Source organism: Scyliorhinus canicula, chromosome 19, assembly GCF_902713615.1.
Source record: "Scyliorhinus canicula chromosome 19, sScyCan1.1, whole genome shotgun sequence".
NCBI classification, from domain to species: domain Eukaryota; kingdom Metazoa; phylum Chordata; class Chondrichthyes; order Carcharhiniformes; family Scyliorhinidae; genus Scyliorhinus; species Scyliorhinus canicula.
This window is the reverse complement of record NC_052164.1, coordinates 99,701,367-99,716,493: the sequence shown is the minus strand read 5'-3', so window position 1 is coordinate 99,716,493 and position 15,127 is coordinate 99,701,367. Positions and strand designations below refer to the sequence as shown.

Genomic DNA, 15,127 nt, shown 5'->3' with positions numbered 1-15,127 from the left:
CTATGACCACAGGGAAAGAGATATTGATTAATGGAACATTAAAGAGAGCTGGAATGTAAAGGGGAGGAGATTCTGCTGCAATATGAAATTCTAGTTCGACCAGAAGTGAAACACGTTCGGCACCATACCTGTGTTCGTGTAGGAAGGATTTGGTTCACCTGAAAGTTTTCAAGAACCTAAAGTTTAGATTCTGTGCCGAAATTACATATGTATTCTTTGGGATATGGAAGGTTAAGGAGTGGTTTGACTGAGGTTTGTGGGGTTTAGAAAGGAACTGACAGTGTTTACATAGTAAGGAATTGTTTGAGTTGGCGCCAGAGACCAGGCCAAATAAACATAAACTTAAACCAGATCGAGGCAATTTAAGGGAGAAATTAGGAAACATTTCTTCACAGTAGAAGTGTGAAAGCCTCTTCCACAAAAGCAGTAGATGCTAGCTCAATTAATATTATTAAATCTGTGAGCGATAGATCTTTTTGCTAAAGTCTAATGGACATGGAACTAAATTGGATTGATTAATTTGAAATACAGATCAGTCGTGATCTCATTGAATCAGGTCATGGCTCATCTGCACTTCAAATTCATTTTCCTGCCTTCGCTCTGTATCTTTTGCTAGCATTAGCAATGATGTGGAGATGCCGGCGTTGGACTGGGGTGAGCTCAGTGAGAAGTCTTACAACACCAGGTTAAAGTCCAACAGGTTTGTTTCAAACACGAGCTTTCGGAGCACTGCTCCGAAAGCTCGTGTTTGAAACAAACCTGTTGGACTTTAACCTGGTGTTGTAAGACTTCTTACTGAGCATTAGCAAGCAATCAATTCATCTGCAAAATCCAGGTCCTCGGAATAGACATTGGCTTTCGCTGGCGTGAAGGCTAAAATAGTGCCCACCAAACGCTTTACAGTAATTTTCATGTGTAAACTGGCACAGTGAATGCCGGCAGAGTGTTTGGGTCGAGTGGGATTCACCGGCTGTGTACATATGCATGCTTTCCAGCAGGAGGCGTCGCACAGTGACCAGCTTGATTTCTCTTCACATCTGATTGGTCAGTATTCCATCGGCCAAGGTCGTACAATCCAGCCACTTATATACTCCATTTTTAGTTGACAATAATGTTCTTGGTTTGAGTGACCCTTAGCCGCCTACCTCTCGTAGACAGTTTGTAGATTATCAAAGGGGCAGCAACGGTAGCACAAGTGGCTAGTACTGTGGCTTCACAGCTCCAGGGTCCCAGGTTCGATTCCCCGCTGGGTCACTGTGTGGAGTCTGCACATTCTCCCTGTGTCTGCGTGGGTTTGCTCAGGTTTCCTCCCACAGTCCAAAGACGTGCAGGTTGGGTGGATTGGTCATGATAAATTGCCCTTAGTGACCAAAAAGGTTAGGAGGGGTTATTGGGTTACAGGGATAGGGTGGAAGTGAGGGCTTAAGTGGGTTGGTGCAGACTCGCTGGGCTGAATCGCCTCCTTCTGCACTGTATGTTCTATGTTCTAAAGCACGCATCACCCACACCCCATTTTCAACCCATTAACATCCCCATACCCCATTAGTAGACCCTCGATGTTCATATTTACAGCACCCAGTTCAAAGCTATTGACCCTCATACCTCCTGTACCCCAGTTGTCGACATGCCTTGTTTGCCAAAGGTTCATCCAGGCTGTGTAACAACGGGTAGCCATCTTTTGGATTGCCATCCATAGACCTCGAGCTGTGATCTGGCTCCACTGAATCGCACTGTCGGAGGGGGAGGGAGAGAAGAAAAATTCAGGCCGCGGTTCATTCACCTCATTTTATTCACATGGAACATGATTATTGAGTCACTGATGGTTGAGAGATCTTACCACAGCCCAGCTCATCACTGTTATCTGTACATTCACTGATTCCATTGCACCTGAACACCACGGACGAGCAGTGATGGTTAATGCTTCCTGTTGGACTGTCTTTCACAAACTTAACTAACAGGAGGAAGCAAAGCAAAAAACCTGTTCAAATGAAATCAATAGACTTGGAGACATACATGCCCCTGGAGATTATACAGAGAACATGTCTAAAAGATTAGGACGGGAACAAAAAGCAGGTTTATATTCCCTAGACTCGAGCATAGAAGATTAAGGGGTGATCTAACTGAGGGGTTAAACACGATTGAGGGATCCGGCAGCGTTGATTGAAACTATTCCCTCCAGTGGGGGGATTCCCGAACACTCGGCATAACCTAAGTGTTAGAACCAGGCCATCGAGGAGTGAGGTCAGGAAAGACTTCTTCACACAGAGGGGAGTGGACATCTACAATTCTCTGCCCCCCAAAAAGCTGCTGAGATTGGGGCTTAATTTAATACTTTAAAACCGAGATTGACGGATTTTGATTAGTTAAGGGGATTAAAGATTATGCGGGCCGCAAACGGTGGCGCAGTGATTAGCACTGCTGCCTCACGGCAACGAGGACCCGGGTTCAATTCCACGGTCAGTTTGCACATTCTCCCCATGTCTGCGTGGGCCTCATCCGCACAACCCAAAAAGATGTGCAGGGTAGGTGGATTGGCTGCGCTAAATTGCTCCTTAAGTGGAACAAAGAATTGGGTACTCTAAATTAGTCAAAAGAAAAAATAAATCAAAGGTTCGGGAACCAAGGACGATATATGCAGATATGACACAAATTAGCCGTGATCGAATTGAATAGTGCAACTGGCCTGAGGGGCTGAATGGCCTTCTTCTATCTGGTTGTTGCGGGGTGTGGGTTATAGCTGGCACAGAGATTCTGAAGGCTCCCAAATCCGTAACATACAAGAACATGTTATATCCTGTAACTAGCTGTAGGCAATACACTGGATATTTACTCTCCAGAATTGCTAATGACTAAGCATAGCTTTGTCACTGAAACAGAAATAAAAATAATTGCCTCTATTTATATAGTACCATAAATCAGCAAAATATATCAAAGTACATTCCACATTAACGAATATGTCAGGCAGCCCCTGTGGGCCAATCAGATGAGCGCTCTTTTGTGCTGCATTGACTCTCTGATGGACCACCCTACTTTGACATGATCAGCCATGATCTCATAGAATCACTACAGTGCAGAAGGAGGCCATTTGGCCCATCACGTCTGCATCGACCCTCTGATGGAGCACCCGACTTAGACCCACGTCCCCACTCCATCCCGTATCCCAGTAACACCGCCTGACCTTTTGAACACTAAGGGGCATTTTATCACGGCCAGTCCACCTAACCTGCACATCTTTGGACTGTGGGGGGAAACCCACGCAGACACGGGGAGAACGTGCAAACGCCACACAGTCACCCAAGGCTGGAATTGAACCTGGGTCCCTGGCACTTGTGAGGCAGCAGTGCTAACCACTGTGCCACCTGACGGCTGAATGACCTGCCCTGATCTTATGTTCGTAACTCATTACCTCTTTGCCATTATCCGGTGCCAGATTCATCTGTCGGACTGTTGGAGCTTTCCTCCGGAGATTCAACATTTTATTTTACACCCACTACCTCGCCTTTAGTGACCTTTGCCATCTACCCAGAGTTGCCACATCTCACCCAAAGACACGAGTTGCTGTGGTTACTTACAAATGATCCAAACTCCGACTCCCAACACACATAAGATGACGAAGAGGGAGATGACACAACTGTATGTTTTCCTCTTTGGATTACAGGATGGAGCAGGCTTCCTGCCCGGGACTGCAAGAAGAAAAGAAGAAACATGAGAGAGGTGCACAAAGGAACAACATCATTCTCAGTCCTTTGGCTGAATTTATGTGGCGTTTCCCCAATTGTCCGACGTCCATTTGCTGTAAGTACTTTGAGAATCCGGGAGAAATCTTGTAAATTACAGCAGGTAAGAGGGGAATCCCAAAGAACAAAGAACAATACAGCACAGGAACAGGCCCTTCGGCCCTCCAAGTCTGTACCAGTCATGATACCAACCTTTACCAAAACCCTCAGCAATGCCTTGTGCCGTATCCCTCTATACCCCTCCAATCCGTGTGTTTGTCAAGATGCCTTTTGAACGCCGTTAACGTATCTGCTTTCACAACCTCCCCTGGCAGCGCGTTCCAGTCACTCATCACCCTCTACGTAAAAAAACAGCCTCGCACATCTCCTCTGAGCTTTGCCTCACGGACCTTAAACCTATGTCGCCTACTGACTGACCCCCTCCACCCTGGGAAAGAGTGCCTGCCCATCCATTCTAGCCATACCTCTCATAATCTCGTAGACCTCTATCAGGTCACCCCTCAACCTGCGTCTTTCTAATGAAAATTAATAATGAATCCCCATGGAGGTTTACCCATAAGTCCACAAAGGGCAGGTACAACCATTACTTAGAATTTACAACACTGAAACGGCTTTATCCTCCCATCTTACTTCCTCAAAATGGAGGTCTTAGGGTAGTGTCCCTACCTCTGGGCAGAAGCTCTGGGTTCAAGCACCACGTCAGAACTTGTTGACTAAGATGTGGTTCAATGGACTGATAATCAGCCTGTGAATCCTTCCATCACATCCCCCCATTCCTCAAAGATGAAAAAAGTGTGAGTGAGGATGTGCTTTAGAAAAAAAAATCACCTGACCTTGCCAACTTTGCTTTCCGCCTCATGCATTAGTCCAGCTTTCCATGAAGTGCATCCAAACCATTTCCCACAAAAACTCCCTCTGGCAGATAGCTCCACACTTTAACTATTCTCTGAGCAAAGATGTTTCTCCTGAATTCCTTATTGGAGAATTAGTGGCCGTCTTACATTTCTGACCCCGGGTTTTGGATCCGCCACAACAAGTGAAATATTGGCCGACATTTTCTGCCCCTGATGGAACCATCAATTCACTAGACACGTGTTTCCGATATGAATCTAGGCTTTAATCGACTTACTTCAGAGCCAGCCTGTTACCCGTTGATGAACTCTTAGTGAACTCAGGCTGACTCTGGACAAGGGTATTTATACAGCTGCACTAGGGGGAGGAGTCGTGGGCGGAGCCAAGGGTGGAGCCCAGTACAAGTTCCTGAGTACTCCCAGCGCTACTCCCCCTAGTGGTAGGCTAGCGCTACTGCGCTTACAAAGACAGTGTGAATTATCATATATATATATATTACATTCACCACACTCCCCCACCGCGTGTTTAGCGGAGGGGGTAGAAAATAGCCACTGGCAGGATCTTCTGGACCCGCTGCTGCCAACGGGGTTTCCTGTTGTTTGCACCTCCGCCTCCAGGGAAGACACGGTGGTGAGGAAGATTCCACCGACAGTAATGGACAGAAAATCCCGCCCATTCTCGGCAGTGACTCTATTGAATCTTCTCATAATTTTAGAGAAAAGAACCCAGTTTGCTCAATCTTTCCCAATAGAGCAAAGAACAATACAGCGTAGGAACAGGCCCTTCGGCCCTCCGAGCCTGTGCCGACCATGTACCTGCCTAAACTAAAACCGTATGCACTTACGGAGTCCGTATCCTTCCATTCCCATCCAATGGAATGATCATTAATAACGCAGCAGAGCAACTGAGTGCAACAGAGAGTGTGTACCTGTCAATTGTCAATGGTTGTGCAATTATTGAGGCAATTATTTGAATAGCAAAGCTAGTTGTGAGTTATCGTGCTTCACCACTCTCTGAACATTCAGGGGTTCCCTCTCACACGGCCCACAATCCCAGTAAAAGGATGCATCATTCATGAAAGAGCCAGTATTTATCTCGAAATGCCCTTCAACTCCCACACACTGAGGTTTGAGATAGAATCACAGCCTGCAGCATACAATGCGGTGCTACAGTCGGAGATGTGTTCGTAGGAGCCACCCAGGGTTTAGAGATGTCATTTGTAGAAAAATATTGACAACCAAGGCTGCCAACGTTTACCTCACAATCACAACACACGTTCACACACACACGCTCACACTATCTGTGAGACAAATACAGACGTGGTGGTGTGTCACGGTTCGCTCAGCGAGTGGGGGTTACTCTGGCAGCACACACTTTGACATGCATCTTGTAGTTTAGAACTATGGTTGAGCTCCCAAGTTTTATGGCTGACCAGGAACCTCCGCCGCTCCTACCACCTGCTGTGTGTCGGAAGGATTTTCAGGTTGATAACCAATCCGTTCAGCCGTATTCGGAACATACATTCCATGGCCAGCAAGTGCTGGGGTGGGACTCAAAGCCAGAGCCCCTGGCCTCAGAGGCTGGGGCACTAGACCTCCATTCACATGCACACTCAGATTTACACACTCATACACTAACGCAATGAGCTTGAAGACACAGGCACATCAATACACACCCTCACCCACAGTCTCACACGTACACGCATCTCAGAATCGTGGAACTTTTACAGCACAGAAGGAGGCCATTCAACCCGTCCCCTCTGCTGCAGCTCTCTGGAAGAGCAATTAGCTTAGTACCATTCTCACCCCCCCCCCCCCCTTCTCCCTGTAATCTTGTACATTCTTTCTCTTCAAATGATAATCCAATTCCCCTTTGAATGCCTCAATTGAACCAACCTGCGCCACACTTCCAGAAAGTACAATCCAGACCATAACCACTTGCTGCAGGAAGCGAGTTTTCTCTCCTCTCACTTTTCTAATTACTCATTCTCGACCCTTTCCCAGGTGTGAACATGGTCTACCCGCCTACTCTGCCCAGCCCCCTCATGAGTTTGAACACCTCTATCAAATCCCCTCTCGACCTTCTTTTCTCCAAGGGAAACAGTCCCAACTTCTCTAATCCATCCTCATGGTGTTCCTCATTCCAGGAACCATTCTTCTCAATCTTTTCTGGTCCCTCTCCAATATCTTCACCACCTACTTCAAAGGGCGGTACTCAGAACAGGATGCAGTGCTGCACCTTATGTGGAAATAATGTCTTTTACAAGTTTCACATCTCCTCCTTGGCCTTGCCCCTTCAATTCCCTTGAAACAACATTTGTTTTCCGAACACCCCCTCTTTGAGAGAAATGAATTTTCATGATCATGAAGATCTCTTTACCCTTGTGTTACATCCACTTTTCACAAGCGTAGCATGATAAATATCTGACTACATAGCATTACATTGTACAAGTAAATGTTTCTTAGTGAGCAATTATTTTTTATAATCTTTATTGTCACGGGTGAGCTTACATTAACACTGCAATGAAGTTACTGTGAAAAGCCGCTAGTTGCCACACTCCGGCGTCTGTTCGGGTGCACGGAGAGAGAATTCAGAATGTCCAAATTACCGAACAGCACCTCTTTCGGGACTTGTGGGAGGAAACCGGAGCACCTGGAGGAAACCCACGCAGACACAGAGAGAACATGCAGATTCCGCACAGACAACACACGCCATATTATATAACTTCAATTATTTAACCAAAACAAAGGCAATAACTTCAACAGCATCATCAGAATCTAGACATGGTAACATTCTTATACCCAAGTATTGTGTTCCTTTTTTCTTCTGATTTCCAGTTTGAAATGAAAATTGAAAATGAAAATCGCTTATTGTCACGAGTAGGCTTCAATGAAGTTACTATGAAAAGCCCCTAGTCGCCACATTCCAGCGCCTGTTCGGGGAGGCTGATACGCTCACAAAATGAATGTTTCACTCCAGTCTATGGTGCAATTGTCCTTTTCGTCACTTGTAGGTATAGTTCTACTCTCAAGACAACTTTACAAATTCACATGTGGCAAATTCGCTTTTTGGTTTAACACAGTCAGAAAGTCATTTTTTTCCATTGCCATCTCATTTGGGGCAGCACGGTAGCACAGTGGTTAGCACAATTGCTTCACAGCTCCAGTGTCCCAGGTTCGATTCCCGGCTTGGGTCACTGTCTGTGCGGAGTCTGCACGTCCTCTCCGTGTCTGCGTGGGTTTCCTCCGGGTGCTCCGGTTTCCTCCCACAGTCCAAAGATGTGCAGGTTAGGCGGATTGGCCATGATAAATTGCCCTTAGTGTCCAAAATTGCTCTTAGTGTTGGGTGGGGTTACTGGGTTATGGGGATAGGGTGGTGTGGGCTTGGGTAGGCTGCACTTTCCAAAAGCTGGTGCAGACTCGATGGGCCGAATGGCCTCCTTCAGCACTGTAAATTCTATGATTTCTTCTCTTGTCAAAATCTCATTTTTAATTCAGAGTTTCTGCTCATTGACTCAGAAAGATCACTTCGCAATTTCAGTCCCTCTGCTTGAGAGTTCGTAGTTTCCAATTTTTCAAGTACTTCAGTTGTTTTCTTATTGTCCATTACTGACTTTAATCCATCAGTAATATTACTTTGATCAGTTTTTTGCTCAACTGTATCAGTGTTCAACAGGAACAACTTTTGAATTGCGGCACTCCATACCACCCACCTGCTCCATTTCCTCCATTTTGCTTTAAAGTTCAAAGGTCACATTGTTCTCCTCATGGCGAAGATCCAGCAGTCCATTACTTTTACTTTTCAATTCTGCATTCAAACAATTATTCTGATTTACCAGAACCTCCTTTTCTTGGCCAAGACATTTTTCACGAAAACTTTATTTTAAAAAAAGGTATTTTATTCCAAACACATGTAACATCAACAAAATACACAGTCCGTCAGATGGTGTCAGGAACAGCCTCCACTGCAACCCAAAGCCCTCCTCCGACCCCCTCAACTCAAATTTAATCTTCTCCAGCTGGAGCAAATCGTACAAGTCCCCCAGCTAGGCCGCCACCCCCAGCGGCGGCGTATCTAGAACATAGAACAGTACAGCACAGAACAGGCCCTTCGGCCCTCGATGTTGTGCCGAGTAATGATCACCCTACTCAAACCCACGTATCCACCCTATACCCGTAACCCAACAACCCCCCCCCTTAACCTTACTTTTAAGGACACTACGGGAAATTTAGCATGGCCAATCCACCTAACCCGCACATCTTTGGACTGTGGGAGGAAACCTGAGCACCCGGAGGAAACCCACGTAGACACGGGAGGACGTGCAGACTCCGCACAGACAGTGACCCAGCTGGGAACCGAACCTGGGACCCTGGAGCTGTGAAGCATTTATGCTAACCACCATGCTACCGTGCTGCCCCACGTCTAACGTCTAACATCTGACGTCTAACTTAACAGGAACGAAAGAGAAAATTTTGGAAAATCTGAGCAGATCTGGCAGCATCTGTAGGAAGAGAAAAGAGCAAACGTTTCGAGTTCAATGACTCTTCGTCAAAAGCTTTTGGACTCAAAATCATTGTACTCGTCCTGAAATGTCCTGAAACGTTCGATTCCCGGCTTGGGTCACTGTCTGTGCGGAGTCTGCACGTTCTCCCCGTGTCTGCATGGGTTTCCTCCGGGTGCTCCGGATTCCTCCCACAGTCCAAAGATGTGCAGGTTAGGTGGATTACCTATGTTAAAATTGTCCTTAGTGTTCAGAAAAGGATAGGTGAGGTTACGGGGATAGGGTGGAGGTGCGGCGTGCTCTTTCCAAGGGCCGGTGCAGACTCGATGGGCCAAATGGCCTCCTTCTGCACTGTAAATTCTATGATATGATTCTATGACAGCATTCCCCTGATACTATCACCTCCCTCAGCTCCAGCGACTCCTCCAATGCCTACTTCTTCCCTTTCTCTACGCTTGGGAACTCCAACCGTCCAGAAATCATCCCATATCCTCTGTTTCCCATCGGGCTCCGCCTTATACAACTTCTCGTATACCTCCTGCCCACCTCATTTACCTTTTCCTGTTCCGACACCACTCCTCATTCTCTGCCCGCACCCTTAAAATTTCCCTAGATTCCGACTGCCGCCACAATTGGTGGGCCAGCATATCTTATCTCCATACTCACTACACCCCTCCCTTGCCCCCCCCCCCCCCCCCAGCTACCCGACCACTTTGTCAACCTGTCAAACTGCCTGCGGCCACTTCCTCTCTGCCAACAACTCCTTCGTGGGGGCCCCCAAATATCTCCTCTTCACCTCAACTATCTCGTCCAGCAGCCGCCTGTGCTCCCAATTTCCATTGTTATTTCAACACACGTTTCACAGGCTGTAGTAAAATCTCACTAACCTCAAAATCACTTCGGGTATCTTTCGGGCATCTCAACCTTCTACTCAGTTCTGTCTGTCTTTACTGAATCGTTATCTTTTCTAGTACCTTTGACCTCAGACATCTTGGACACTTCTCTTCATTCCTCTAGTTACATTAACTAGCTGCTCTTCAGATCTCTGCACTTGTCTTCTTAACCTACTCAATGGCATGGCTTTTTCCTGAACCAAATGTTTCTAGCAGAGCTGTGAGAGCTGCCTTCTCGCTCACTAACTATCTCCAACTGCACACAAATTAGCTAAACTAAAACTTAAAAGGCCCCAACTGCTAAGCAACACCCGCATACCTCTGTTGCCCTATTTATTACTCACCCCATAGCCCTATCTAAGCACATAGAAACACAGTTGGAACTTAATCAACACCTACACATACAAAGATATTTGTCCAGCATCAATCTAATTATAGGATTTACCCTTCCAGGCACAGACATTAAATTAAACCCACTTGAAAATCTATCTTATTTCTATTGTTTATAATTTATAATATAAATTATTTCAAACTACCTTTGCTTTCCTAACACTTCACAGTTCTCCACATTGAACCTCATGTGTCATATGCTCACCCACTCCACCAATTTGCCTATGACCTTTTCAAGTTCGACACTATCCTTCTTACTGTTGACACTGTTTTGAGGTTTTGCAAATTTTGAAATTATGCCAAGTACACCAAGATCTAGATCTTTCCGGTTTAGCTCAGTGGGCTAGACAGCATGTTTGTGATACAGAACAAAGGCAGCAGTGTGGGTTCAATTCCCGTACTGGCTGAGATTATTCATGAAGGCTCCGACTTCTCAACCTTGTCCCTTGCCTGAGGTGTGGTGATCCTCAGGTTAAACCACCACCAGTCAGCTCTCCCCCTCAAAGCGGAGAGCAGTCTACGGTCATCTGGGCCTGTGGTGCCTTTACATTTTACATTAATATATATCAGAAAAAGCAAGGGTCCCAATACTGCCCATTGCAAATCTTCCTTCAGTCTGAAAACATCCATTAGCAACTATTCACTGCTTCCTGTCACTCAACCAATTTTGTACTCATGTTGCTATTTCCAATTTTATTCTATGAGCCAGGGCCGGCTCAAGGCACCGGCAACTCGGGCAGTCGCCCGGGGCGCCATGTGCTCGGGGGCGCCAGAGACTCGGGTCCCGCGCATGCGCAGTTGGGCCGGTACCAACCAGCGCATGTGCGGTGGCCACCCGCCCCCAGGGCGGCCCCCCCCGGCTTGGTCCGCCCCCCCGCTCAGTCCCCCCCCCCCGCCCCCCCTCGGGTCCGCCCCCCCGCCCCGCCCTCGGGTCCGCCCCCCCGCCCCGCCCTCGGGTCCGCCCCGCCCTCGGGTCCGCCCCGCCCTCGGGTCCGCCCCCCCTTCGGGTCCGCCCCCCGCGTCCGCCCCCCCCGCGTGTCCGCCCCCCCTCGGGTCCGCCCCCCCGCCCTCGGGTCCGCCCCCCGCGTCCGCCCCCCCGCGTGTCCGCCCCCCCTCGGGTCCGCCCCCCCTCGGGTCCGCCCCCCCCTCGGGTCCGCCCCCCCCGCCCCTCCTCTGCCTCGCCCCCCCCCCCTCGGCCTCGCCCCCGCCCTCGCCCCCCCCTCGGCCCCGCCCCCCCCTCGGCCCCAGCCCCTCCCTCAGCCCCGCCCCCCCCTCAGCCCTCCCCCCTCAGCCCCCCCCCTCGGCCCCGCCCCCCCCTCAGCCCCCCCCCTCAGCCCCCCCCTCGGCCCCCCCCCCTCGGCCCCGCAACCCCCCCCCCTCGGCCCCCCCCCCAAGGGCGCCGAAGTTCAGCTTGCCCGGGGCGCCAGCGACCCTAGAGCCGGCGCTGCTATGAGCTATAAACATTGCTCACAAGTCTGCCGTCTGGTATCAAATACCTACTGGAAGACTATGTCAATGTAACAACGTCATTACCCTCATCAACCCTCTCTGTTACCTCTCCAAAAACTCTGGCAATTTAGTTAAACACAATTTTCAATCAAGATCCATGCTGAGTTCCCCCGTAAGGCTGCGTACTTAGCCACCTACGATACTCCTTGTATGCACATGAATGTGCGGTAAGATTCAACTCCAACTCCATCTATAAGTTTGCTGATGACACGACCGCAGTCGATCGGATCTCAAACAACGATGAGTCAGAGTATAGGAGGGAGAGCGAGAACCTAGTGGCTTGGTGTAATGACAACAATCTCGCCCTCAACTTCAGCAAAACAAAATAGCTAGTCATTGACTTCAGGAAGTAAAGTGTCGTACACACCCCTATTTGCATCAATGATGATGAGGTGGAGATGGTTGAAAGCTTCTCATTCCTGGGTGTGCACATCACCAACAATCCATCCTGGTCCACCCACGCCAATGCTATGACCAAGAAAGCACAACAACGCCTATTACTTCCTCAGGAAACCAAGGAAATTCTACATGTCGACATTGACTCTTACCAATTGTTACGCCACATAAATCATCCTATCTGGCTGCATCACAGTATGGCAACTGCTCGGCCCAAGATCGTAAGAAACTAGAGAGTCATGAACACAGCCCAGTCCATCACGAGAATCCGCCTCCCATCCATTGACTCTGTCTACAACCCCCGCTGCCTTGGGAAAGTGGGCAGCATAATCAAAGGGGCTGGTTTAGCATACTGGGCTAAATCGCTGGCTTTTAAAGCAGACCAAGGCAGGCCAGCAGCACGGTTCAATTCCTGTACCTGCCTCCCCGAACAGGCGCTGGAATGTGGCGACTAGGGGCTTTTCACAATAACTTAATTGAAGCCTACTCGTAACAATAAGCGATTTTCATTTCATTTCATTCATTCATTTTCAAGAGCCCTCCCACCCGGGTTATTTTCTCTTCCAACCCCTTCCATTGCAGGAGATACAAAAGTCTGAGAACACGCACTAACAAATTCAAAAACAGCTTCTTCCCCACTGTTCTCGGACTCCTGAATGACCCTCTTATGGACTGAACTGATCTCTCTACTCATCTTCTTTACTGTTGTATTACTGCACTCCGTATGCTTCACCCGATTTTCATGTCTATGTATTTACAGTTTGTATTTATCCTATGTTCTGTTTTTCATGTGTGGAATGATCTGTCTGGACTGTACACAGAACAATGCTTTTCACTGTACCTCGGTGCACGTGACAATAAACCTAAACCTGTTTCTCAAAGTTTCCCCACCACTGAAGTTAAACTGACTGGCTGATAGTTGCTGGCTTATATTTACACCCTTTATTGAAGAAGTGCATAATCTTTGCGATGCAGTTCTCCAGCATAAGGGAGACTGAAAAAGTATAGTCAATACCTCCACAATTTCCACTCTCACTTCCCTCAGTATCCTTGGATGCATCTCATCTGGTCCTAGGGGCCTTATTAACTTTAAGTGCAGACAGATAGGCTGGCCAATCCCTAATCAATTTTAAACCTTCTAGTGCTTGAAATGTCTCTTCTTTTACCAAGTCCTGGGTAACATCAACCTCCTTGGTAACGATGAATGCAAAATATTAATTTAATACCTCAGCCATGCCCCTGGCTCCATGTGTAAATTCCCTTTTAAGTCTCTATTTGGCACTGTTCCTCCTTTTCTCACCCTTTCAGTATTTATATGTCTGCAGAAGACTTTGGGATTCCCTTTCATCTCAGCTGCCAGTCTCTTTTCGTACTCCCTCTTTGCTTTTCGTATTTGATTTTTTTACCGCCTCTCTGAACATTTTATATTCAGCACCGTTCTCAAATATATTTTCCATCTGTCATAAGCACATTTTCTTTCTCTTTATTTTAATTTCTATCTCTTTTGTATTCCAGGGAGCTCTGGATTTGTTTGCCCTACCTTTGTCTTTTGAGAGAGCTTACCCTGATTGTAGCTGAACTGTTGCTTCTTTGAAGGCAGCCCACCGTTCAGCCACCCTTTCTCCTGCCTACCTTTGATACTAATTTATTCAGGCCTAGGGCGGCATGTGGCACAGTGGTTAGCACTGGGACTGCAGCGCTGAGGACCCGGGTTCCAATCCCGGCCCTGGGTCACTGTCCGTGTGGAGTTTGTACATTGTCTGCGTGGGTTTCGCCCCCACAACTCGAAGATGGACTGGTTGGGTGGATTGGTCATGCTAAACTGCCCCTTAATTGGAAAAAAAAAATAATTGGGGACTCTAAAGTTTAAAAAAAAGAATAAAATAAATAAATACAATAGTGAATTCAGGACAAACCTCTTTAACCCGAGAGCGGTGAGAACGGGGACTCGCTACCACGGGGAGTAGTTGGGGCAAGTATCAAAAATCAGCAATGGGTACTCAAAATTACAAAATTTATATTCAGACCCCCAATTAATAATTTTTACTCTGGATTGTTCTTTGTCCTTTTTCATAGGAAACCTAAACCTGATGATGCACTGATCACTGCTTCTTAAATGTTCTCGTACTGACACTGGACTCACTTGACCCTCGGCATTCCTAAGAAGCAGGTGTCACAGGACCTCCTGTCTCATTGAACTGGAAACATATTGCTGTGGGAAATTTTCCTGAACACCTTCTAGCCCCTCTCTGCCCTTTACTCAACCACTATCCCAGTCTATATGGGTAATTGACACCCCCATTATAGCTACTATTATATACACAAACTCATCCAGGCATACACAGAGTCACACATATTATCAGGAACAAATATGGACAAAGCCATAATCAGAAGCACATATTGACATTCAGGCACCACTGCAAACACACACAATCGGCACATACACATATATTCACATTGGCCTCCACACGGGCACAGCTCCATGAACAGGTGCGTATTCAATTGTGGGCACCAAAACATTTCAAACCGGTGCACAGGAGCACCCTGTTGCACAGAGACACAGGCAAACCCAGACAAATATGCTCACACTGATTAATGTTCTCAAATACATCGACTGAAGTACAGAACTACACACACTCAGGGTAACATTCTCACACAAAAACAGACTAATATATTTATATACACAGACCAACATACTCACACACAGACTAAGGCACACTTACACATCCATACCCTCAGATTAATGCATTCATAAACACAATGATTAACATATACACAAACACATACAAATAGACTAACGATAGTGACATTTAAGGGGCATCTTGACAAATACATGAATAGGATGGGAA

At 47.3% G+C, this 15,127-nt stretch overlaps 1 protein-coding gene across 1 annotated transcript in view; it reads right to left on the bottom strand.

The window, feature by feature from the left end:
• The window catches only part of LOC119954378 (transmembrane protease serine 3-like), a 54,535-nt gene that overhangs the window by 22,705 nt on the left and 16,703 nt on the right, over positions 1-15,127 (bottom strand). The window contains 5 exon segments of the mRNA XM_038779575.1: positions 1,603-1,648; positions 1,651-1,665; positions 1,668-1,730; positions 1,838-1,951; positions 3,573-3,683. Coding sequence (XP_038635503.1) covers positions 1,603-1,648; positions 1,651-1,665; positions 1,668-1,730; positions 1,838-1,951; positions 3,573-3,683 — 349 coding nt within the window.